Here is a 26,728-nt window from a genome sequence, read left to right as displayed (position 1 = left end):
AGAATGAAGTGGTTTTATTTAAGCATGAAGGTACAGGGGGCATTTAGTTTATGGTTGCCAAGCCTCAAGGGTGGAAAAGTTTAAATTTTTAAGGGATGGTACAGTACTAAATTTCAGCCCATTCTAATAGTACTTGGCCTATAAGGTTGGTTTAAATGTTTCATGAGTTCATTTATTATGTAAAAATGTTTCTTAATGAGATATATACTTTAAAATGAGGATGGAGGAATGGGGAGGGAGTTTTAAATATTCTCATTGGATAAATGATTTTATAATATATTTTTACATGTATACTTTTGAATCATGGTGAAATCAACTGTGGTTGAATACGCTGGAGGTATAGTCCTCAAGGAAGTTTTTTCATGAGACAAAACATAAAAAAGTGATGGTTGTACGGATGTAAACGATGCTTAAAAGTTGATTTAACGTTTCATAACTGTGGCCCAATGTTATTAATATGTGGCCAGCCTCTGAAGAACTTGGTTTCTGATACCAAATTTTTGGCAGGCAGGATTGGTGTTTTTAATATGGAACTTAATCCCAAATGAGAATAAAAAATAACTCCAGTTTTTTTTTTAATGACTTAACAATTTGTTAATAATTTATTATTCCGATGAAATTAATGGCATTTGCGTATGAATAATTGTCTCCTGCAAAGTGAAAAATCAGACCCAGTTTTTCCTATTCAAAATAAAATAGATAATTGAAAAGATTATCTTGTATCTTTTTCATCACAAAGAAGAAAGGATATCTGTTCTTAAGCACATCTAAAATGTCTAGTTTCTGACTTTATCTTTTCTGAAACAGATCCTTTAAATTCTACATACTTACGTTTATTTTACTTTTTTATTTTTAAAGAACCAGCACCGAGCTGTAGATCAAGTAATTAAAGCTGTAAGAAAAATCTGTAGCGCTTTAGATGGTGTAGAGACTCGTGCCGTCACAGAAGCAGTAAAGAAGCTAAAGAGAGCAGTTAATCTTCCGAGGAGTAAAAGTGCTGATGTGAGTATTCTTTTAGTAATTAGCATTTTGTTAAATGCAAGTATGTATTTCAGTGAGTATCTGTCACTTAAACTGGAAGATTTTTGCTTCTTCTGGACAATGTGTTACCACTTTAACCTTGGCTTTCACTTTTGAGTTGATTTGGTCACTTAACTTGGTAAAGTTGGGAATTCCTGAGAGGAGATGGGCTGCTTTGGAAGGGCTTTGTGAGGGTTGATATTGAATACATGGATGTCAAACTATAAACCTTTAATGTGTGAAGGAGGAATTGTGGCATAAACAAGTTGGTTGGAGAGTTCAAGGTAGATACTGAGCTTCAGAACCTGGGTTTGTCCTTCTGGATGGAAACGTCCATGACTGTCCATGGGAGAAGTTCTACTTCAGCGATAACTTCTTCCTCTTGAAAATATCCAGAAACCTCACTAATAGTGACTTACTGCCTCAGAAACAACCAGGTTGGGAGTCCTTTCTTGATATCATACTGTTGATTTTAGTAAAAGCTCTCCCTACGGTATTTCCATGGGGATTTAATTACCCCTGTTCATCGGGTTGTTCATAGCTCTGATGAAAGGATGAGAGAAGGTGGATTCCAAGATGCAATAAATTTAACGAAAGGAAAAGTTGTATTAATGGTATGTCTTTCAGCATATCTAAGAGAAAGCTTTATCGATTCATTCTCACAGAGAGCCTATCTATAGGGTATATAGAAATTTGGGTCTTTTCTCTTCTCTTCTCTCTTTTTTTTTTTTTTTTTTTTTAAGAGAGGGAGAAAGAGTCTTAAGCAGACTCTGCAGTGAGTGCACAGCCCGACGCAGTGTGACCTGAAGATCATGACCTGAGCCAAAACCGAGTCAGACAATCAACCAGCTGTGCCACCCAGGCGCCCCATTTTAAGATTTTTTTTTTTTTTTTTAATTTGACAGCACAAGCAGGGGGAGCGGCAGGCAGAGGGAGAGGGAGAAACAGTATCCCTGCTGAGAAGAGAGCCCCATGTGGGGCTCAGTCCCAGGACACTGGGATCATGACCAGAACCAAAGGCAGATGCTTAACTGACTGAGCCACCCAGGCGCCCCAAAGATATTCTTACTATACTAATAGTAAAGCAACTAATGGAATATAAAGCATCATATTAGTGTATTTATCACTTTTGGGTTTCAGATCTTAATTACTAGACTGATTGAATGAGGCAGATTTTGTTGAGTTTCTGTATCATGCACTAATTTTCAGTTACTCTGATTTTCTTGATAACTAAAAATAATTTGTTTATTTGGGGGTTTCACCCTTTTTTGCATTTTTGCTTTGTTTTATTCTGCAGGAACTTTTGGGAGGTTTCCTGATAGAGCATTTAATTTTTACCTTTAATTTCAGTAAATATGGGTAATTTTCTGACTAATTTATATGTGTGCATGCAGGTGACTTCACTGTCTGGAGAAGGAGATATTAGTGAGAGTTCATCTAGGGGTATGTCTTTAAGTTCTTTAAATTTTAGCAACAATTGTTGGTTTTTCGGGGAATTATATTAACAATTTCTTTAAATCTAGGATCACTGAATTCTGAAAATCCTGTTCAAGTAAGCATGGACCAGTTAACTGCAGCAATTTATGATCTTCTCAGACTCCATGCAAATTGTGGTAGGAGTCCTACAAACGGTGCCCAAAGTAACAGGAATGTCAAGGAGGCTTGGACAACAACAGAGCAGCTTCAGTTTACAATTTTTGCTGCACATGGAATTTCGAGTAATTGGGTATCAAAGTAAGTATCTGTTTAAAATGGAATATGTACAGCTTTACCCAGAAGTTGTTCTAATTCTATAAATGTCAGCCTTGCACTGTTCTCTTAATATTTAAGTGGATGATACAGGAATTACCAGTTACCTTTGTGGTTTTCATAAAAATTACAGAGATGTTTGAAACTGTTGCAACAAAAAATACCACGCACTACATGCAAAAAAAAGGCAGGAAAGACAAATACTAATAAATTAGTCAATTTATGACTCTTATTTTTCAGCCTTTCCTTTAGAAAAGGCAATTTACTGATTGCTAGGCTTTGAAGTCTATAAGAGCATATGTTTTCTACTGATCTTTTTTTTTAAGATTTTATTTATTTGACAGATCACAAGTAGGCAGAGGCAGGCATAGAGAGAGAGGAGGAAGCAGGCTCCCTGCTGAGCAGAGAGCTGATGCGGGGCTCAATCCCAGGACCCTGGGATCATGATCTGAGCCGAAGGCAGAGACTTTAACCCACTGAGCCACCCAAGCACCCCTCTTCTACTGAATTTTTAATATGGGCTTTTCCTTTTTTATTTTATTTTTTTAAAGATTTTATGTATTTATTTGACAGAGATCACAAGTAGGCCAAGAGGCAGGCAGAGAGAGAGGAAGGGAAGCAGGATCCCTGCTGAGCAGAGCCGGATGCAGGGCTCCATCCCAGGAGCCTGGGATCATAACCTGAGCCAAAGGCAGAAGGTTTAACCCACTGAGCCACCCCACACCCTGCCTTTTTTATTTTTTTGTCAGTGCTACAAAGTTTGCCAGCTTCAGCTTATGAAATGACTAATATAAACTGAAAAGTCTGAATTGAATATTTTTCAATGAAATATTTCCATAATAACTTATTGCTATAAAGTAAAATAAAGACTAGTGAATAGATACTGAACATACATTCTGTTTAAATTGAGCTTTAGATTAATATACTAGAATACGTAATTACTTGAAAGTGATATATTAACATTCAGTAAATATTTACTGAATACCATCTTTGGGCAGTGTTCTTCATACTAGGGATTCAACAGTAAACAAGGCAACAGAAGAATCTCTGCCCTCTTGGGACTTGCCTTTATATGGGTACGACTGCCATGTGAAGGTATTTGATTCTTTTAAATGTTACAGGGGTAATACCTTCCACATCCTCCATACAGATTCTTATATACACACAAATTTGGGGATACTAATGAGGAAAATAGATACTTGGTAGAAGACAGTACAGAAAACTGCAATGATAATTAAGATGGAAGGAAAGTAAAATGCTGAAGAAAAGAGGGACAAATAAAGTGAGGTTGAGAAAAGTAGTCAAGTAGTTAGCTAGAGGTGTTTTGTGAACCAGTGAGATCAGATTTAAAATATATTCCAAATGATTAATAGATTGTATATATGAACGAAATGGTTAATGTGTAAGCCTAGCAGTAAGTTAGAAATCTAGGAGAATACAGTTTTATTGAACCTAAGGCTCCTAGACTGCAAGATTGCCTGATGGTATCCAGCCAGCTCTGTACTTGTGGCAATTAGGGGCTAAATCATTGCTGTCTAATGAGAATACGATAGCATGTATTCCATGGATGGAAGACTCCTAATAGATTAGAAAGACTGGCTCAGTGCAAGTCAGGCCCATGCATTAGTATGCTCAATTGACTCTAGTTACTTAGCGAAGAAAATAGCACCTACGGAAGATAATGTTTCTACTTTCTCTTCTAAGAATTTACCTAGAAATAAATAATTATTCAGTGTCATTCAGCTAAAATCTAAAGCTAATAACTGATGACAAAGTCGTGAGGAGGTTTCTAGCGCAGCCGCCTTAGACTTGCACTTGGGCATACACGTTTCTTCTGTATTCCAAATCCTCTGCTATACTTTATTTTTGTAGCATTTGCAATAGTTGAATTTTAGATGTTTTCCAAAAATTCAGTTGAATGGTGGCCACATAATTTCAGATAATAATCACTTTTAGAGAAAAATGGCTAATGATATGCATTTGTATCAGTTAACAAATTTGTATTATCAAATTAAAAAATCTTTCTTTTCTCAGTTATGAAAAATACTACTTGATATGTTCCCTGTCTCACAATGGAAAGGATCTTTTTAAACCTATTCAGTCAAAGAAGGTTGGCACTTATAAGAATTTCTTCTATCTTATTAAATGGGATGAACTGTAAGTGAACGTTTTGGCTTTTTATTTTGTCAGTATGCTCTCTTTTTTCCATGTATGCATCCTACTTTTCATTTTTATCACAGTTTCCATTAAAGTCCGCTAAATTCTTGTATCTTAAGATCTCTCCTAGATATACTATAGAAGAGACACATTCTCATTTAAAAATCTGAAATACTGTTCTGAAAAATGTGCATATTGTTAAATTACAGAACATGCCATTAATTGTTCTTAGACTTTTGTCAAGCGAAAACTATAAATTTACATATATTGTACACACATACCATAGAAATACAGTTTTCATAACATTGCTTAGTTTAGTATTTATTCTGTAATATTGTATATATGAAGCCTAGTTCTTGTTAACATTAGAAAATTAAATCCATGTACAAGATACTTTGCATTGTTAATATTTTTACAATACTGTTTTTAAACTAAGGGGATGCTTTCACTATTTAGGGAGGTATATAATTGCAGAACTTTTTATTCTGCATTTATTAAGTGTTTTCCTATTTTTACTTTTTTAAATTACAAAAATAATGCATCTTTGAAAATAGTAATACAAAAATATGTATGGGTAAAAACGGTATCATTTTATTTCCAACACTTAACCATCTTATGACTCCTCAGAGTGACCACTTTTGACCCAATGTATCCTTTCAGACTTAAAAAATTTAAAAAGGTAAACATACACGTCTGCTCGTGTGTGTGTGTGTGTGTGTGTGTGTGTATCTATATTTATGTATAAAATATATTTTATATATATGTATATCCGAATCAGAAATAATCATCTAGTTTTTCCTAAAGGCAATAAAAGTGACTATTATTTTCCCTAGAAGTTGACGGTATCAAGTCTTGAGAAAATGCACTAAGAAATTTTTTAAGACCTACTACATATTTGAAATTTTAATGAAATTTATTTAAGACTTTTTATAGTAGATATTGGCCAAACTTGCTGCTTAAGTAAAAGTTACTCAGGATTAAGGATTTTTTGATAAGTCAAATGAAATGCCTAAAATTGTCAGTCTCATTAAATGGTTAAATTTCATATTTGATCTAATTTGTCTTTTCTATTAATACATTTTTCCCCCCTTAGAATCATTTTTCCCATCCAGATATCACAATTGCCATTAGAATCACTTCTTCACCTTACTCTTTTTGGAATTTTAAATCAGAGCAGTGGAAGTTCCCCTGATTCTAATAAGCAGAGAAAGGGGCCAGAAGCTTTGGGCAAAGTTTCTTTACCTCTTTTTGATTTTAAACGGTAAGTTTTACTGAGTTATGATGGTGAGTTACTGTGGACACATCTGCAACATCAGAATTGGCTAGAGAATAGCGTGGGGAACAATGACATATATGAGATAATGAGCTACCTCAGTTTTTGCAGTATGAATAAAAGGAGGTTATTTCAGAGACACGTATCAGAAGAAATCACAAAGTAACTCTGCTATAATTTTAACATATCTACCTGGGTACTTAGAAGATTGTTTGCCACTCACTATTCCAGGAGAAAAGCAGCAGCCAGTTTATGCTCTGTCATTTATGCAAAGTACTATGTTTTTGACATAATAATCATGGTCTTATAAGTTTCCTTGATACCAATAAAACAGCTCCCATTTTTCCTCTTCTCATACTTTTCCCATTCTTCTCCAGAGTTTCAGAGTCTACAGCTTCACATTATTTCCTTCTCTTTACCTAACTGATCTACCCTTGCTGCTGTGGGCCCCAGCCTTTAACCTCCAAAAGTCTCGCATATGTTCAAAACCTTATTGATCCTTAGGGGTAAAGGAATTCCTTTTGAGCCTTGTATCTAATAGCCCTGTGGTAGTATAATTTATATGGTCTTTCAACTATTTTAATTATGTTTTAAGTAGTATGTTCCATGAGACTATCAAGTATCTATCTAAATGAGGAAAAAAGAATTGAATAAGCTCCAGATATTTTTCATACAGTACAGAATAATATTTTGCCGAGTGATAGCACATTAGCATATTAAAGTATCTCTGTAAAGTTGTGCAGTCAAGAAACCTATTATGTTTAATAACAGTAGTACTGTAATGACAAACACACAGCATTTGTTATGCTAGGTGTTAGTCTGAGTGCTATGTATATTATTACACCAACCCTAGGTGTAGGGTTACTGCCTAGGAAGGCAGGTGTTACTATCCCTTTTTACAGAGGGGGAAATCAAAGTAGAGTAAGCTTAAGTGACTTGCCCTAGGGCACTTAGCTAATAAGGAGTAGAATTGGGATTTGAATCTAGGCAGTCTGGCCTCAGGGTCTGTGTTTTATTACCCTAAATTGCTATTCTCAAATTTATTTGATACCATGGTACTTTTTTTATGTTCTGGTATATATGTTCTAAAACATTGTATTCTGTGGGACAGTTTGAGAAGTGATTTAATAACTTATCTGTTCTATAATAAAAATGAAGAATGAAAAAATTTTGCTAATCTAGTTCTTTTTCCTCTTAAATGGCAAATATACTTTGGTTTTCTAGTAATCATTTATTAAAATCATATGTTTGAAACATTGACTTCACAAATTTTGTTTTTTTCTTTCTTTCTTTCTTTCTTTCTTTTTTTTTAAGTTTTAAAGATTTTTATTTATTTATTGAGAGAGAGGCAGTGAGGGAGAGCATGAGCGAGGAGAAGGTCAGAAGGAGAAGCAGACTCCCCGTGGAGCTGGGAGCCCAATGCAGGACTCAATCCCGGGACTCCAGGATCATGACCTGAGCCGAAGGCAGTCGTCCAACCAACTGAGCCACCCTGGCGTCCCCACAAATTTTGTTCTTAAAATGTTCTTTTCCTACGTACTTAAACATAGCATTTATTCCTTTATTTTTCTCTCTTTAGTTACTTTCCTCCCATGTGAGGAGGCAGTATGAGATTTTTTTATCCGCTACCTTTAGGTAGGCTTAAATTTTATTTGCTATCTGAAGTAATTCTGAACCACCAAAGGCTAGAGAAAAACAGTTGAAGTTATTATCATTAAGGATGAGTATTTAGAACCTTTTGCTAAATATAATCCATAATTACTCTAAAACAGAATATTGGCCATGTGAAGGAGGGAAATTGTGTTCTCAGTTGTGGTGAATTAGTGTCAGGGAACAGTTATGTGAGAAAATTAAATAATTGCATCATTATCATTAATTTTTATGAATAAGTTAGTTCTGGGGCACCTGGTGGTTCAGTCAGTTAAGCATCTACCTTCAGCTCAGGTCATGATCCCAAGAGTCTGGGGATCAGGCCCTACCTACCTCTGGCTCCGTGCTCATCAGGGGAGTCCGCTGCGCGCTCTCCCTCTGTGCCTCCCCTGCTTGCATGCTCGCCTGCTCATGCGCGTGCTTTCGCTCTCTCGCGCGCGCGCGCATGCTCACGCTCACTTTCTCAAATAAATCTTTTTTCTTTTTAAGATTTTATTTATTTATTTATTTGACAGACAGAGATCACAAGTAGGCAGAGAGAGAGGAAGAAGCAGGCTCTCTGCCAAGCAGAGAGCCAGATGCAGGGCTTGATCCCAGGACCCTGGGATCTTGACCTGAGCCAAAGGCAGAAGCTTTAACCCACTGAGCCACCCAGGTGCCCCTAAAATCTTTTATAATAAATAAATACATATATGTCAGCTCTAAAAACCTTGCTGTTAAAAGAACCATGGATCGGGTGCCTGGGTGGCTCTTTGGTTGAGCGACTGCCTTCCGCTCAGGTCATGATCCCAGAGTCCCAGAATCGGGTCCCGCATCGGGCCCCCAGCTCCCAGCTCCACGAGGAGTCTGCTTCTCCCTCTGACCTTCTCTCCTGTCATTCTCTCTCTCACTTTCTATCAAATAAATAAATAAAATCTTAAAAAAAAAAAAAGAGCTATGGATCTTAATTAGAGAAGTAACATCACTTGTCCCTTTTTATTGTATAGTAATAAATGTTTTCTTAATGTGTGGGGGTTATTTGCTTGTTTTTATGAATGATGTAACACTCTACAAATTCAAGAGAGTAAGGTGAAGGGCAGTTGACTTTTGTTAGACAAATAGTCTGCATCCAGCACTCTGCTATTAAAACAATAAGCAGATGGCATTAAGCTTGAGATTTTGCCAAATAGTGCAATTGGTCTAGGTAGGTAATGTTGTTAGGTCTTAGCATTCAAGAAACACTCAAAGGGAAGATGGTTAAACGTTAATTCAAAGTGTTAATGATTTAATTCAGTTAACTTATTGTAGTACAGTGATCAGAAATCCTGGTCCTGAAATTCTTTGTAAAAATAACTTATGTTGGGGTGCATGGGAGGCTCAGTCGGTTAGGTGTCTGTCTGCGGCTCAGGTCATGATCCCAGGGTACAGGATGGAGCCTTGCCTGGAATTGGGCTCTCTGCTCAGCAGGGGAGCCTGCTTCTCCCTCTCCCTCTGCTTGTGTGCTCTCTCTCTCTCTTGCTCATTCTGTCTCTCAAGTAAATAAATAAATAAAATCTTAAAATAAAAATTTATGTTTAAGGTGCAGCCTGCATACAACCTGATAAAGTCACTCTCAGAGGGAAGCCAAAAAACTTAGAGGCATTTCAGTCAGCTTCAATAACAGATGAGTTCTTAACTTATTTTTAAATAGACAGAACCAAGCGTTTAACCTGCCTTTCCTTAGCAGTTGTAATTCAGGGTTACCAAATAATTGATGTGAGAAAGTTAATAGAAAAATTCCAGCTAATAGATGATCAAGAAATGATAGAATATCACAATTTTGTAACCCCTACTGAAATAATAGATTTAGGCCAGGGTTTCTCAGTCTTGGCACTATTGATATTTTGGGCCAGATCATTCTTTGCTGTGGGAGACTGTCCTGTGCATTGTAGGATGTTTGGCAGTATCCGTGTCTTCTGCCCACTGTTTGCCGTACTGTCCCCTAGTTACCAACCAATAGTGTCTCCAGAACTTGCCAGATACCCACTGGGGGCAAAATCACTCTTGGTTGAAAACCATTGATTTAAGTATTATCAGTGCTTGCTTAAAGTCATTAAGTGATTAACTTTTCTGGAACTTCATAATGGGTAGTTTAGACTGGGCCCAAACAAACTGATTATCTTAAATATTAGAAATAATTAGAGAGAGAAACCAAACAGTGTCTCTCTTTATTTGATGTAATAGGAAGTAGTATGCAATTTTACCTTTATTTAAGTGTTCTTGCTAGATAACTAAACCTGAATCAGATAAAGCTTCTAGATCTAACTACTACTTTACGGAAGTGTAGGAGATAAAGGGACATCCTAAATGACACTAGAGGAATGCAATCAGTTAAATCCAGGATATAGAAAATTCTTAGAACAAAAGACCTGTTTTTTTTCAACAAATAGCAAGGATAAAAAAGAGAGGAAGAATGTATAGATAAAAATAAAAATAAAACAAACTTTTTCTGTAAAGAGGACCAGGTGGAAGTAGTTAAGGCTTTGTAGGTCATAATACAGTTGACACTTGAATAACGGGCCGGGGTGGGGGGTGGTTAGCAGTGCCTTTTTGCCCTGCGCCCCCCATGTGGTCAAAACCTGCAAATAACTTTGACTCCCCAAAAACTCAACTAGTAGCCTGCTGTTGACCAGAAGCCTTATTGATAACACATAGCGATTAACATGTTTTTTGTATATTAATATGTATTACATAGTGTATATATATATATATATATTTTTTTTAAGATTTTATTTATTTATTTGACAGAGACACAGCGAGAGAGGGAATATAAGCAAGGCAAATGGGAGAGGGAGAAGCAGGCAGAGGCTTAAAGACTGATCCACCCAGGTGCCCCTTACATAGTATATTCTTAAAGTGAGATAGAGAAAAGAAGATGTTATTAAGGTCATAAGAGAAAATATATTTATAGTACTATATTGAAAAAAATGAGTGGACCTGCGCAGTTCAAGGGTGTTACTCAAGGGTTAACTATAATCTCTGTCACAGATGCAAAATCAAAGGCAAAAAGCAACAATAGTCAATAAATGAGTGGGGCTTCCTTCTGATAAAAGTTTATTTACAAAACCAGGTGATAGGCCTGGAGTTAGGCTCTTTAATTAAAATATACTTAAAAAGACATCATCCAAATGCATTGTTGGAAGTTGCTTGGATTTTTATTCAAACAACCAATTTTAAATAAACTTTTGAGACAATGAAACTTGAATACTGATACTGACAGATAGCTGATGATTTTAATTGTTAATTATTTTAGGAGTGATAATGGTGTTGTACTTATTTTAAAATAAAACTGTTTATTGTTTAGAGAGATCTAAAAGTATTTACAGATGAAATAATACCAGAATTTGCCTTAAAATCTAGTTGGGGGTGAGGGTGGATCTGAAAAAGAATATAATGTGTCGGAGATTTAAAGGCTGTTAACCTTCAAGAGAAAACACTAAGACTCGAGTCTAGCTCATGTTATTTTTCAGAAATTTATTCTGTGTAAAGATATATCAATGTCTTACTGATAATTGTTTTTAATTTAAATTGGTAGTTCAGGGTAAGGGTCAGCACACTCCCGTGTACTGCCTGTTTTTTGTAAATAACAGTTTTGTTAGATCGCAGTATACATTATTTATGTATTGTTCATGGCTACTTTTGCAGTATAACAGCAAAGTTGAGTCTGCAACAGATTGTCTGACCCAAAAAGCCCCAAATATTTGCCATCTGACCCTTTACCGAAAAGGCTTGCTGACCCCTGGTTTAGAGCACAGATAAAACTTCTGAGATGATTAGTGTTTTGTTGCAAAGTATACTGTATTGGTTTCCTTGGCATGTGGTTTGTTCTTAAGGTGAAAGTGAGCCGTTATGTAATCCAAACTATTACCTTGAGATGTATTCCATTGTAGATGATCTTTTTTTTTTTTTTTGAAATTGAACATTGTAGATGATCTTTAAAGACTGTTCTTCACCTTTCTATTTATAAAAGTTGCTTTAGGTGGGGCGCCTGCTAGCTCAGTCAGAAGACAGTTCAACTCTTGATCTCTCTCTCTCTCTCTCTCTCTCTCTTTTTTTTTTTTTAAGATTTTATTTATTTGACAGACCGAGATTACAAGTAGGCAGAGAGGCAGGCAGAGAGAGAGGAGGAAGCAGGCTCCCCGCTGAGCAGAGAGCCTGACGCGGGGCTCGATCCCAGGACTCTGAGATCATGACCCGAGCCGAAGGCAGAGGCTTTAACCCACTGAGCCACCCAGGCGCCCCAACTTGATCTCTTTTTTAAAGTTGCTTTAGGAACAAGTGACTCTGAGTTTTTACCTTCTTGTGTTCTATCCTTAACCCCATTCTTCCCAAGATCCATTATTTCATTCTTCCCTCCCTTTGTCCCAGCCCCCACTCATCAATACATTTACCTGAAATATTAATACTCTATGGAGAGTGACTCTGGTATGTTCTTAAAGATGATACTTTTATCTAATGGATGCTTAATAAATGTTTGGATAAATGTTTCAAATTCATTACCATGTACTGTGAGTTTTTTGGTGTGTGTGTGTGTGTGTGTGTGTGACGTGAATTTTGAAGCAGTTTTTAAAATGAAAACTACAAAAATAAAATGAAAGCTACAGTATTCTGTCTACATTCATGAAGGTTTTTAACATGTGGAACTAAGCTTCTGTATCTTTGGACTTCGTCACATACAAATCCTGCTCCTGGAACAGTACCCAGAAAAGGCTATGTGATGGAAAGAATAGTGTTACAGGTAATGGTACTTATTCATACATGGGGAGGTTGAGATTTCTTATTAAGATGTATATGTATTCCATGATTTGGATTGTTAACTAAAGAAGCCTAATTGGTCTTGTTTGATCTTAGGACCTGTCTTCAATTTAAATGTTAATAAACCATTTCCTGTTTCTGAGAAACAGCAAAAAAAAAAAAGGGGGGGGGCTTGTATTTATCCCATGTAATATATGTGCCTTTGAAAATTACCAGTGATGGTAATCACTTTCAGCAAAAGGACAAGAAGTATTAATTCAATATTCAATCTAATAGTCACCCTGATGGCTCAGAATCCATTTTCTCAAAGACAAATTAATGTGGCAGATATGTGGACTATTTAGCTACAGTCTGATAAAACTCTGTTAAATTTTTAAGGTTGATTTTCCTTCTCCTATGTTTGATATCATCTATACTACTCCTCAAGTTGACAGAAGCATCACACAGCAACACAACTTAGAAACACTGGAGAATGATGCAAAAGGGAAACTTCTTGATATTATTCATAGAGACTCATCACTTGGGTATGCTCCTTTGATTTTTGTTTTGCCTGGGTATTTTCTTATGTTGTAAATCTCAAGTTAATAGTTTAAGATTTTTATTTATTTGTTTATCTGACAGAGAGAGAGGGAGAGATCACAAGTAGGCAGAGCAGCAGGCAGAGCGAGAGAGGGGAAGCAGGCTCCCTGCTGAACAGAGAGCCCCAGGACCCTGAGATCATGACCTGAGCTGAAGGCAGAGGCTTTAACCCACTGAACCACCCGGGTGCCCCTCAAGTTAATAGTTTATTAAATGCCCTGATTTAGTTCATGATTTAGTAATCTTGGTATGGAAGGTTTTCTTGTTGTTTTTAATTCTATAAAAACCCATATAACTACATAAAACTTTTTTTTTTAAGATTTTATTTATTTGTTAGAGTTCGAGCACAGGCAGACAGAGTGGTAGGCAGAGAGGCAGAGGGAGAAGCAGGCTCCCCGCTGAGCAAGGAGCCCAGTGCAGGACTCGATCCCAGCACGCTGGGATCATGACCTGAGCCAAAGGCAGCCACTCAACCAACCAAGCCACTCAGGCATCCCTAACTATGTAAAACTTTAAAAATTTGTACAAGTCAAACTTTTACATGATCAAAAGGCAAACAACATTGAGAACTTAATTAACAGTAAATATCAATAGATTTTAAAAATATATATATAAAGAACTTCAGTTTTTTAGACAATAGACAAACCAACAACTTAGTAATAGAAAGAATATGACTAGATAATTTTTTGGATAAGAAATACAGTGCCTTTTAAATATCCGAGAAGATGTTTGACCCCTCAGTAATCAAGAAAAGGAAAATTACTGCAATATAATATTTTATACACATGTCTTAGATGAAAATTAAAATGTCTCATCATATAAAGTATTGATGAAGATACAGAAAAATGGCACTTAAAACTGTTGGCTACGGAGCTTTGGGAGATCAAAACCAGTAAAGGTCACAGTGTATATAGTCTGTAACCTAGTGGTTATAGTTCCATTTAATTATATGTCTTCGAGAAAACCTTTTATATTTGCTTATGGGGTAAAGAATATTCATTGCGGTATTTGGATTATTTGGGTTATTGTAAGTGACAGGGAGTGTCCATCAGTAAATGTTCAATTATTGTACCTTTATCCAGTGCAGTATTATGTAACTATTAAGAATGAACTTACAGGGACTCCTGAGTGGCTCAGTTGGTTAGACGACTGCCTTCTGCTCAGGTCATGATCCTGGAGTCCCGGAATCAAGTCCCGCATCGGGCTCCCAGCTCCACAGGGAGTCTGCTTCTCCCTCTGACCTTCTCCTCACTCATGCTCTCTCTCACTGTCTCTCTCTCAAATAAATAAATAAAATCTTCAAAAAAAAAAAAAAAACAACTTACATCTAGCTGTACTAATACGTAAGACGTTAAATGAAGAAAGCAAGAAGCAGAATAGTTTATGTGGTATGTTACTATTTACGTAAAGAAAAAAGAATCTACACATGCCTATGTATATGCTTTTATATCAATAGACTATCTCTGGAAGGATATGCAATCTTCTTTTTTTTTTTTTTTAAGATTTTATTTATTTATTTGACAGAGAGAGATCACAAGTAGACAGAGAGGCACGCAGAGAGGGAGAAGCAGGCTCCCTGCTGAGCAGAGAGGCTGGATCCCAGGACCCTGAGATCATGACCTGAGGCAAAGGCAGAGGCTTAACCCACTGAGCCACCCAGGCACCCCAAGGATATGCAGTCTAATAAGATAAATAAGGCAGCTGTCACTGGGAGGGGAACTGGTGGGAGAGACTTTAACTGTGCACTTTTTGGGAATATTTGAATTTTTTCAGTTCTCCACATGACATGAATGCATCAGTGCATGTATTTATACACAAAAGTAGATGGATGGGTAGTAAAATAGTGAATATTTCACTCACATAAACATTTGTCATTAAGACTGAATTAGAGTCTTCCAAACAAATACTTCTCATTTTGAATGTTCCTCATTTGAGCTGAATAATCATCTTCTAAAATCATCTTCTAATATGTAATAGCTTTTTTTTTTTTTTTTTGCATGACATTTGATTTTAGTTGTATAAAATGGATGATATCCTTGCTATCTCGTAGGGTGGGTTCTGCTTATTCAACTCTGATTTTTAGTGCTTGGCATTGGGTTAGAGCTCAATAAATTTTTATCATACTGAATTATCCTTCATTTTCATAACTAAGACTTTTATCAAGGCAGAATGATTTCTTTCTATCCCCCAAATTAGAGTAAATTAATAGTGTTTGCTGTATATTGCATTTTTCTATTCAAAATTAGTATTAATGGTTCTACCAAGAAGTGGCTGTCCTAAAATGAATAAATTTTTTCTTTGTATTTTTAATCATTGAGATTATAACTGTCATTATGATATCATTGAGAAGTAATTTAATTTTGTCATATATGCAGACTTTCTAAAGAAGATAAAGCCTTTTTGTGGGACAAACGCTATTATTGCCTCAAACACCCAAATTGTCTTCCTAAAGTACTAGCAAGTGCCCCAAACTGGAAATGGGTTAATCTTGCCAAAACTTACTCACTGCTTCAGCAATGGCCTCCGTTACACCCACTGACTGCTTTGGAACTACTTGACTTAAAGTAAGTTAACCGTGAGTGAATGTACTTGCTCTATTTTATTGTTATCATTTTTTCCAATAGGGTATATTATGTTGCAGGAGTATTTCCCTTTGTTTCATCATGAAAGCAATTCAGTGCAATATAAATGTGTAAATGTGTATTTTTATAAACATACTTTTTGTGCTGGGGTTTTTTGTTGTTGTTGTTGTTGTTTTAAGATTTTATTTATTTATTTGACAGGCAGAGAGTTGGGCAGAGAGAGAGAGGAAGGAAGCAGGCTCCCTGCTGAGCAGAGAGCCCGATGCGGGCTCCATCCCAATCATGACCTGAGCTGAAGGCAGAGGCTTTAACCCACTGAGCCACCCAGGCGCCCTGTGCTAGGGTTATTAAAAGAGATGTCATGGGGAGCCTGGCTGCCTCCGTTGGTGGAACGTGGGACTTTTGATCTCAGGGTTGGGGGGGCAGTTATGAGTTCAAGCACCACATTGGGTGTAGAGTTCACTTTTAAAAATTAGAAAAAGAATAAAGTTGTCCTATCATTTTAAACTAACCCAGATCCAGCCTCACATCAGGCTCCCTGCTTAGTGGGGAGTCTGCTTCTCCCTCTGGTCTGCCCTTCACCCTGTTCATGCTCTCTCACCCTGCTTGTCCTCTCACTCTCTCAGTCAATAAATAAAATCTTTAAAAAAAATAATAAAACTAGCCTAAAGAGGGATTTAAGTTCTAAATTTTGAATAATTTGTTATTTTTTTTATGATATGGGTCAAAATTTTCATAATTAAACAGTTTCTGAACAGTCCTGAAGTTGAATTTGTATAGTACAGAAAGATTTTTCTTCCTAAAAAAAAAAAAAAAAGATAATTGCTTTTGAATGAAGAGCTATTTGAATATTCTTTGTCACATATAGATTAAGATTGTGTTTTTAGGAAATACAGTTTTAGGGGCGCCTGAGTGGCTCAGTTGGTTAAGCATTTGCTTTTGGTTCAGGTCATGATTCCAGGGTTCTGGGATTGAGCCCTGCATCAGGCCCCTTGCTCAGCAAGGGGCCTGCTTCTCCCTCTCCCTCTGCCCCTGCTCCTGTGTGCTCTCTATCTTACTCACTCTCCTCAAATAAAAAATAAAATCTAAAAAAAAAAAAAGGAAATGCAGCTTCACTAGAAAGAAATCACCATTAAATCTTGATTTTTGTGGTGCTTCTTTAGATTTGCAGATCAGGAAGTGAGGTCTATGGCTGTGACCTGGATTGAGGCTATAAGTGATGATGAACTAACTGATCTTCTTCCACAGTTTGTACAGGTATGTTTTTTACTGGTTTACCTGTTCACCTTACTCTCCACCCATTTTTTATGAGTAGAGAACTTGCTAGAGGATCTCCACTCTGTTTTGATTAAAAGTACTTTTGTGGGAATGTTGAGGTACCTTAAGTTTGGATGTAGTATAAATTTTTTTCCACTATTGTTAACTGCTCCTCTTGAGTATTTTATATACAAACACACATACCTAGATTTTTAATACTTAAATTTTTAGATTCTCAGAACAAACCAGACTTGAACTTTTCTTTGATTTTTCTTTATTAGCCATTTAAACGTAACTAATGAATATTAAACCTACACTTTTCTGCTTGATTTTATAACCTATATAGCCTAAGTTAATTCATCTATTTCATTTTTATCAGTGTTATCTTAAATCTTGCTTTATATAGTTTCTCTTTTGATAATTTTATCCTAATAATATGGTATGGGTTTGACCACTAGTAATTCTTACTTTCCTTTATGTGTAGGCTTTGAAATATGAAATTTACTTGAACAGTTCATTAGTGCGCTTCCTTCTGTCCAGGGCATTGGGAAATATACACATAGCACACAATTTATATTGGTAAGAGTTAAACTTTTTTAAAGTAATTTATTTCTGTTCCTAGTATTTATAGAGATAGTATACTCTGAAAGTCTAAACAGTATCCTCAGACTGCTTATGTCAATACCAGATGTTTTATTAAGATCATTATTATGAAGAAGGCAGATTTTTATGTCCTTAGAAATAAAACCAAAAATGCCAAATCTCTTTGCAATAAAGAGCTAACAAAATGTTAAGAGCTCCATAATAATGAGTTTTTGCTTATATAGCTTAAAATAAATTCCTAGATACCAAAAAAATGAACCTACATTGATACTCAAGAGACATTCATCCAGTTTTCAGAAGTGGCTGACATAACTGTTTTGCTGTATTAGGCTCCTCAAGGATGCCCTGCATGATGCACAGTTTGGTGCCCGATACGAACATGTTTTGGGAGCTCTCCTCTCAGTAGGAGGAAAAGGACTCCGAGAAGAACTTTTGAAGCAGACTAAACTTGTGCAGCTTTTAGGAGGAGTAGCAGAAAAAGTAAGGCAGGCTAGTGGATCAGCCAGACAGGTATGTACCCAAAAGAGGGAATATGAATATTTTGATCTTGAAGGATCTCTATAGTGTGGATGAGTTGTTACTCTTTACCAGTTGATATCCATAGACTAACTATACCTATGCTGTTTTGAGCAGATGAATTCAGTTTGTTTAAAACCATAGGAAAAGATTTTACGACCTAACTCAAAAACGGTTTTTTAATTTCCATGCTTATGAATTCCTTCCTGGTCACGATTCTTGAGTTTCTTTTTCATTATTTTGTTTTTAACTTTTTGTAACTATGAAAGTAATGCAAGTATGAGTTGATGCTAATGTTTAAAAGATCCAAATAATAAATTTATAGGATAAAATTTTTTTTATTAAAATGTTAAATTAATGTAAAAATTAAAATTTTCCAGTTCATTTTCTCCCTGTTAGGTATCTATTATTCATAGTTTGCTTTATGTCCTTTCTGGTCTTTCATATGACTTTATACATATATGCACTTAAATATATACACAAATATTTGGATTTTAAAAAATTTTTATAGAAATATACATACATATATACATACATACTGTTCTTGAGATAAAATTCACCTATTTAATTCATTCTCTTTTAGTACATTCACAATGTTATGCAGCCACTACCACTAATTCCAGAACATTTTCATCATAGCAAAAAGAAAGCCTGTACCCACTTACTTTTCATTCCTCATTCCCTCCTTCTCCTAGGCCCTGGTAAGCATTAATCTGCTTTCTATTCTGTGGATGTACCTATTCTGGACATTTCATTTAAATGAAATTATCCAATATGTGGCCTTTGTGTCTGGTTTCTTCACTTTGCCTAATATTTTCAAGGTTCATCCATATTCTAGCCTGTATGAGTACTTCACTCCTTTTTATAGCTGAATAATGTTCTGTTCTGTGGATATACCACATTTTGTTTATCTATTCGTGTGCAAGTTTTTGTTAGGATACCTCTTTTAACTTTATCTAGGAGTAGAATTACTGGGCTATAAAGCAATTTTTATGTTTAACTTTTTGAGGAACCACCAAACCTTTATCCAAAGTAGGTTCATCATTTTATATTTCTACTAGCAATGTATGAAGATTCCAACTTCTCCACATCCTCACCAACATTTGTTATTTTCTGCCTTTAAAAAAAAAAAAAATCATAATCCTCAAATTTGAGAGGCAGGGCAGGGGGGTTGGGTGATAGGGAAGGAAAAAATGAAACAAGATGGGATCGGGAGGGAGACAAACCATAAGAGACTCTTAATCTCACAGAACAAACTGAGGGTTGCTGGGGGGTGGAAGGGTAGGGATGGGGTGGTTGGGTTATGGACACTGGGGAGGGTATGTGCTATGGCGAGTGCTGTGAAATGTGTAAAGCCTGATGATTCACAGACCTGTACCCCTGGGGCAAATAATACATTATATGTTAATAAAAATAATTTTTAAAAATAATAGTCATCTTAGTGGGTATGAAGTAGTACCTCCTTGTGGTTTTGATTTGCATTTTCCTAATGATCAGTGATTTTGAGCACATTTTTGTGTGTTTGTTGACCATTTGTATATCTTTTTCGGAGAGTTTCTGTTTTCAGGTTTTTTTTAATGGTTTGCCTTTTTGTTGTTGAATTGTTCTTTATGTATTTGGGATATTAGACCCTTGTCAGAGACACTGTAAATATTTTCTCTCAGGAGCCTGGGTGGCTAAGTTGGTTAAGTGATTGCCTTTGGCTCAGGTCATGATTGTGGAGTACCGGGATCAAGTCCTGCATCGGGCTCCCAGCTCCATGGGGAGTCTGCTTCTCCCTCTGACCTTCTCCCCTCTCATACTCTCTCTCGCTGTCTCTCAAATAAATAAATAAAAATCTTAAAAAATTTTTTTTCCCATTCCTTGAATTATCTTTTTATTTCCTTGGTAGTGTCCCTTAATGCACAAAAGTTACTAATTTTATGAAGTTTATTTTTCCTTTTATTGCTTGTGCAATTGATAACTAAGAATTTGTGGTCAAATCCAAGGTCACAAAGATTATACAGTTATGTTCTAGGAGTTTTATTGTTTGCTCTTATATCAGTCTTTGATCCATTTTGAGTATTTTTTAATATGCTTGGAAGTAAGGATTCAATTTTATTCTTTTACATGCAATTATTCAGTTCTAGCACCATTTTTATTATTGCAGTTTTTTGTACAATTTTCTCCCTTCATAATGATATGATAGCCAGATTTTGTCTTAACTGGAGGGTCTGTAAATACTGGCCTATTCAACCCACTTAAAAGCAAGGTAAATGCTGCTTTTTTTTTTTTTTAAAGGATTTTATTTATTTATTTGACAGAGATCACAAGTAGGCAGAGAGGCAGGCAAAGAGAGAGGAGGAAGCAGGCTGTCCGCTGAGCAGAGAGCCCAATGTGGGGCTCGATCCCAGGACCCTGGGATCATGACCTGAGCCGAAGGCAGAGGCTTAACCCACTGAGCCACCCAGGTGCCCCTAAATGCTGCTTTTTGAAGTGGTCCCACCATGGAACCTCTGGTCATCCAACCATATCACTTTATCTTCACTATAATGTGCAGCCACTTTATTTAATCTCATTCCAGACTTTAACTTTTCCATAGCTTCCATTATTTTCCCCATGTTTTTCGCATAGAATGTCTGCCACCACCTTTGGAACCCTGAGACTTCTTGTGAGCACTGTCTCTCCTAGAGGCTGCTCACCACTCCCCCTCAGCACCCCGCCATTTCCAGATCTGCTTTTTCCCTTGGGCAGCATCTTCAAAACTTCTCAGCACCATTTGTTGAAGAGACTGTTCTTTCCCATAAATGATCTTGGCACCTTTGATAAGTCAGTTGACCATAGACTTATGGGTCTGGATTCTAGTTCATTGATCTATAAGATTAGCCTTATGCCATACTGTTTTCATTATTGTAGCTTTGTGGTAATTTTTGAAATCAAGAAGTATGAGTTTTCTAACTTTTCTTTTTCAAGGGTTTTTTTTGTTGTTGTTGTTATTTTGGTCTATTCAGAAGTCCTTGCAATTTTGTCTGAATTTTAGGACCATCTTGTACATTGCTACAAAAAGGAAGTTGGAATTTTGATAAGAATTGTGTTAAGTCTGTGGGGCGCCTGGGTGGCTCAGTGAGTTAAGTGTCTGCCTTCATCTCAGGTCATGATCCCGGGGTCCTGGAATTGAGCTCTGCATTGGGCTCCCCGCTTAGCGGGGATCCTGCTTCTTCCTCTCCATCTCTGCTCCGTGTGCTTATGCTCTCTCTCCCTAACCTCTCTCTCTCACTCTCTTATCAAATAAATAAAATCTTAAAAAAAGGAATTGTGATGAGTTTGTAGATTAATTTGGAAAATACTGCAGTCTTAATAATATTAAGTCTTCCGGTTCATGAACACAGGATGTCTTCATTAGTCTGGATCTTTAATTTCTTTCAGCAATTATGTGGAGGGTTTTTTGGTGGGGTTTTGTTTTGTTTTGCAGTTTGCTCTTTTTTACTTCATCTTAGAGAATTTTATGTGAAGACCTATAGTCACACCTCATGTTTCTTAATGGGTACATAGTATTACAAGGTATTGTAGAGTAAATTGTGAACCGTTACCTTTATAGATCATTTACACATTTTTCTTTTTCCATTCCTACAGTGAATATAGTGTATAAGTATTTGCTCCTTTGCTACTATTTCCTTATATGATATTCCTATAGGTGAAATAGCTGAGTCAGGAACTTTGTATATTTTTAGTTAAATCTTTTTCTCCACCAATAGATTATGAAAGTATCTTTTTCTGCCCTGTTGATGGGACTGGGGTGTTAACCTTAAATTTTTATACTGTCAGGAAAAATTGCATCTCATTTCTGCTTAATTTCTATTTATTTGATTGTTAGAGACTTTTAATTAATACGTTAAATAAACCATATGCACCGCCCCCATGTTTATAAGCCTTTGCCCATTCTAATTCTAAAATTAACACTTTAGGAACAGCTTGTTTTTGACCTTTTGACAGTTGGGCATTTTAAAATTTGGGTTGGTCCATGACATAATTTTTTTGTCTTAAAAATAGGTCTTCCTGGGGTGTCTGGGTGGCTTAAGCGTCTGCCTTTGGCTTGGGTCATGATCCCAGGGTTCTGAGATCAAGCCCTGCATCAGGCTCCCTATTCAGTGGGAAGCCTGCTTCTCGCTCTCCCACTCCCCCTGCTTGTGTTCCCTCTCTTGCTGTGTTTCTCTCTGTCAAATAAATAAATAAAATCTTTTTTAAAAGTAGGTCTTCATTTTCAGTATGTACTTACAGTGTCATTCTCTTTTCCTAGGTTGTCCTTCAAAGGAGTATGGAACGAGTACAGTCCTTTTTTCTAAGAAATAAATGCCGTCTTCCTCTCAATCCAAGTCTTGTTGCAAAAGAATTAAATATTAAGGTGACATATAAAATACTAATAAGTTAATATTATACTTCATAATAATCTGTAGGGAAAATGTGTAGGAAGAAAGCAGATGGGCTGATATACTTAAGGCAAATAAGGATAATATCTGCATATAGGTTGGTTATTAGTATTTATGGATATCTGTTTGTGTAAGATCCATATTTACCTCAGTATATTTTACTTAACCACCATTCCTGAAAGAAAAAACAATATAAAATTATTTGCTGTCTCAAAATAAATTATTTTTTACTATGATATAATAGCTGCCTTGTAGGCATATGTTATGGTTCCAGTCACCGATAGCATTTCCTTTCCTCCCCTGTGAATGGTCAGAAAGACTCTCCTCAAGTTTATAACACTTTTTAGAGCCATCAAAAAGTAGTTGAATCATCAGCATTGAGTAATTATATTTCAGAGTGGGCCAGTAGTTATGCAAATAGTAGATTTTCCCTTAATGAATTCAGCAAAAGCAATCAATTAATTCATCCATTAGAGTCTCTGGTTTGGAAAGGCCAGGGTACAAGTATCCATAAAGGCGTCTCAGGTTTTATTTCTTTTTAAGTTGATACATGGCTTCTCTTTACTGAAATTTAACAGTGGGTGCCTGAGTTGTATGTTATTGGTGGGGGTCAGGGGGTTACATTTTCTCCTTGTGTTTTGTTTGTTGTTTCCTTTAATTGGTCTTTCTTAAATTAGTTTTTTTAACCAGTTTCATTTTAAAATAAGTTTTGGTCTTTGCTGATGAAATTTTTAAATTTAGTGTCACTATTTGATTATGTGGCTAATTATTAATTAGAAGAGTACCATAAATAAGAGAAGTAGAGATCTCATCCCAGATCATACTGCTTTAGAGAGAGATAAGAATATACAAAATTCTGAACTCTGTTGAGGAATTAAGATACTTTTAAAGCTCAAACTTCTAATAATTTTGTCTCAAGTTTTAAGGTTTTTCTTCTCATCTAGAGAGTAGTAGATATTTTACCCATGCTGTGTTTAAGTTTCAAAATATTTTTAAATACCTCTTATCTGCTGGATGATCTAAAAAGCAGTTCACATATGTTATTTCATTGGCCATACTTCAGAGGAACAGGTGAAGAGAGAGATGCTTAGGACAAAAAATCTTAAACCCATTTTTATTCCAGTGTTATCCTTCTAATGCATAGCATGTTGTATTTGTAGTCATGTTCCTTCTTCAGTTCCAATGCTGTGCCCCTAAAAGTGACAATGCTGAATGCTGATCCAATGGGGGAAGAAATTAATGTCATGTTTAAGGTGAGCAAAATCAGGTTACTTTGTTTTTCTTTTCTTTTCTTTTTTTAAAGATTTTATTTATTTGAGACCGAGAGAGAGCACAAGCCGAAGGGAGGGGCAGAGGCAAAGGGAGAGGCAGACTCCCCACTGAGCAGGGAGCCCAGTGCAGGTCCATCCTAGGACCCTGGGATCATTACCTGAGCTAAAGGCAGACACTTAACCGACTGAGCCACCCAAGCACCGGAAGGTTACGCTGTTTTTAAGTGGTAATTTAAAAATTACTTTCTCAGGGCGTCTGGGTGGCTCAGTGGGTTAAGCCTCTGCCTTTGGCTTGGGTCATGATCTCCAGGTCCTGGGATTGAGCGCCTCATCGGGCTCCCTGCTCGGTTGGGAGCCTGCTTCCCCCTCCTCTGCCTGCCTCTCTGCCTACTTGTGATCTCTGTCAAATAAATAAATAAAATCTTTATAAAATAAAAAATAATAAAAATTACTTTCTCCAGTTCCTTTTCCAAATTGCAAATGTAATTTTATTTAATATTTAATTAAATTGAATAATTATGGGGCGCCTGGGTGGCTCAGTGGTTTAAAGCCTCTGCCTTCAGCTCAGAGCATGATCTCAGGATCCTGGGATCGAGCCCCGCATCGGGCTCTCTACTCGGCGGCGAGCCTGCTTCCTCCTCCCTCTCTGCCTGCCTCTCTGCCTACTTGTGATTTCTATCCAATGAATAAATAAAATCTTTTTAAAAAAAATTGAATAATTATGTGAAAAGTTATTGCTGATATAAACTGTTCTAAAACAGATTTGGGAACAAATGCAGCCCTGAACTACAGCTGCTACCTATGGCCATAGCTTTAGCAGATAATGCCTTTCACACAGATATGATTTGAATGGTACCCCCTGAGTTGTGCAGCATGACACTGCAAAACCATGAGCAATGGCATTGGGTTTTGGAAACATAAAACTTACCTGTGGGAAGCAGCAGGAGTGGAATACTATAAGAGTAATCTATTACCAAAGTCCTGTGTGTTGTGGTCATAATTTGTATATTTTTAAGGAAGAATGGAGAGTTGTAGTTAATTCAATGAGTTCAGTTAGTGCAGGCTTATATAGATAATGTATATATGTGATGGTTCAAGAGAAGCTATCTTTATGAATATAAATGTATATATTTATATGTATGTATATTCTATATATATGTGTGTGTATATATAGAGAGAGCAAGTTCTCATAACTCAAATCTGGTTTTGGACTATATTTTACTAATATATTTGCCTTTTCCTAAAATAGTACCATCTGAGTACAGAAATTTTTTATATTAAGTTTTAATATTTGTTAGGGCTAATCTCTAATTTCTTTTCATAATTTTCTTAATTGGTCTCAAAAAATACATTCATTGTTATATGTTTTAAAGTTATTTTATCCAACTTAAAAAAGAAAATGATAAATTGATGTGGTTCCAGTTAGATTTCATTCATTTTGGGAGGGTTAACTCTTTCCATTTTTTTAAGTAAACTTCTGGGTTGAGATAATTATATTCAGTCTGTTGTAAGAAATTATACATAGATCCTAAGTATCCTTTACCCAGTTTCCTTCTGTGTAGCATCTTGCAAAACTATCCTACAATATCACAATGAGGCTGTTGGCAATGATACAGTCAAGGTAAGGAATATTTTGATCATGGCAAAGATCCTCCATTTTGCCCCTTTAAAAAATTGAGTATTGGGGCGCCTGGGTGGCTCAGTGGGTTAAGCCGCTGCCTTCAGCTCAGGTCATGATCCCAGGGTCCTGGGATCAAGCCCCGCATCGGGCTCTCTGCACAGCGGGGAGCCTGCTTCCCTTCCTCTCTCTGCCTGCCTCTCTGCCTACTTGTGATCTCTGCCTGTCAAATAAATAAATAAAATCTTTAAAAAAAAATAAAAATTGAGTATAATTCACATACCACAAAATCTAACCTTTTAAAAAGTGTAGAGTTCAAGAAACTGAGACGTGAAGAGGTTAAGTAATTTCCTCTGGAATACTAAAGAAAAATAAAAGGCAGTTCTGTTTCATCTCATTCTTCATTCTCTCCACCATTTCCCCCTCCCCCTGTCTTTTACAGCATGTAACGTAGTAAGTCTTTTGGAAAGATACACGTTTCATTTTATTTCCTTGATTTCAAGGTTGGTGAAGATCTTCGGCAAGATATGTTAGCTTTACAGATGATAAAGATTATGGACAAGATCTGGCTTAAGGAAGGATTAGATCTGAGGATGGTAATTTTCAAATGTCTCTCAACTGGCAGAGATAGAGGTAAGTCTGTCAGCTCTGTCTTGGTGTCTTATTATTTCTTCTCTGTGAACTTAGCTCAGAGTACACCTGTCCTGTGGGAGTCCTGATGCTGGTACACTATAATCTCAGTTGTTTCTTACTTTAATTTAGTGTTACTTTACTGATTTATTTGTTTATAATTAAATAACTCATTGAGTAGCCCTAATAAATGCTTTGCAGTAACCAGAGGTTCCCGTTGATTGACTAAATGAGGACTTCATAGTCTTTAGCTTTTAACTTAAAATTAAGGTGTCTTAAGTTAAACCAATTTTGATTTAATTTCTGCAAAATAAAATAATGGTTTCAAAATTTTTTTTTACTTTAGCACAGGGCTTCATCTTACTATTTTATTGCATAAGTTTTCTTCCTTACCACATATGTTTAGTGTGAATAATAAAAGCATTACACCCAGAAATATTTTGATAATTAAAAGGTAATGAATGTGAAACACCCAGCATGTGACATGTATTAGGTTCTCAGTAATTTTAGCCATTGTCATTACTCTTATCAACAAATGTTTGTGATCTGCCAGCTACAAAATGCTAATAACATGTAGCGTTTATATTTAGAGGGAAGCAGTTTAAAGACCTACAAAGTAATTTGAAGATGCTTTAATTAGCCAA

The 26,728-nt window shown here is 36.2% G+C and overlaps 1 protein-coding gene across 4 annotated transcripts in view; it reads left to right on the top strand.

Annotated features, from left to right (window-relative positions):
- Positions 1–26,728, top strand: part of PIK3C2A (phosphatidylinositol-4-phosphate 3-kinase catalytic subunit type 2 alpha) — a 99,589-nt gene that overhangs the window by 54,345 nt on the left and 18,516 nt on the right. For all 4 annotated transcript variants that reach the window (XM_032881130.1, XM_032881129.1, XM_032881128.1 and 1 more), the window contains exons 9-22: positions 859–1,002; positions 2,415–2,463; positions 2,544–2,754; positions 4,804–4,926; positions 6,020–6,187; positions 12,494–12,605; positions 13,001–13,146; positions 15,577–15,765; positions 16,947–17,040; positions 17,525–17,619; positions 17,973–18,153; positions 22,436–22,540; positions 23,726–23,818; positions 25,958–26,087. In XM_032881130.1, coding sequence (XP_032737021.1) covers positions 859–1,002; positions 2,415–2,463; positions 2,544–2,754; positions 4,804–4,926; positions 6,020–6,187; positions 12,494–12,605; positions 13,001–13,146; positions 15,577–15,765; positions 16,947–17,040; positions 17,525–17,619; positions 17,973–18,153; positions 22,436–22,540; positions 23,726–23,818; positions 25,958–26,087 — 1,840 coding nt within the window. The remainder of the gene's footprint in view (positions 1–858; positions 1,003–2,414; positions 2,464–2,543; positions 2,755–4,803; positions 4,927–6,019; positions 6,188–12,493; positions 12,606–13,000; positions 13,147–15,576; positions 15,766–16,946; positions 17,041–17,524; positions 17,620–17,972; positions 18,154–22,435; positions 22,541–23,725; positions 23,819–25,957; positions 26,088–26,728) is intronic.

This window comes from Lontra canadensis, unplaced genomic scaffold (genome assembly GCF_010015895.1).
Source record: "Lontra canadensis isolate GAN:19392208 unplaced genomic scaffold, GSC_riverotter_1.0 scaffold74, whole genome shotgun sequence".
In the NCBI taxonomy this organism is placed as follows: domain Eukaryota; kingdom Metazoa; phylum Chordata; class Mammalia; order Carnivora; family Mustelidae; genus Lontra; species Lontra canadensis.
The sequence above is the reverse complement of the archived record's forward strand: the minus strand, read 5'-3'. Positions and strand labels throughout refer to the sequence as shown.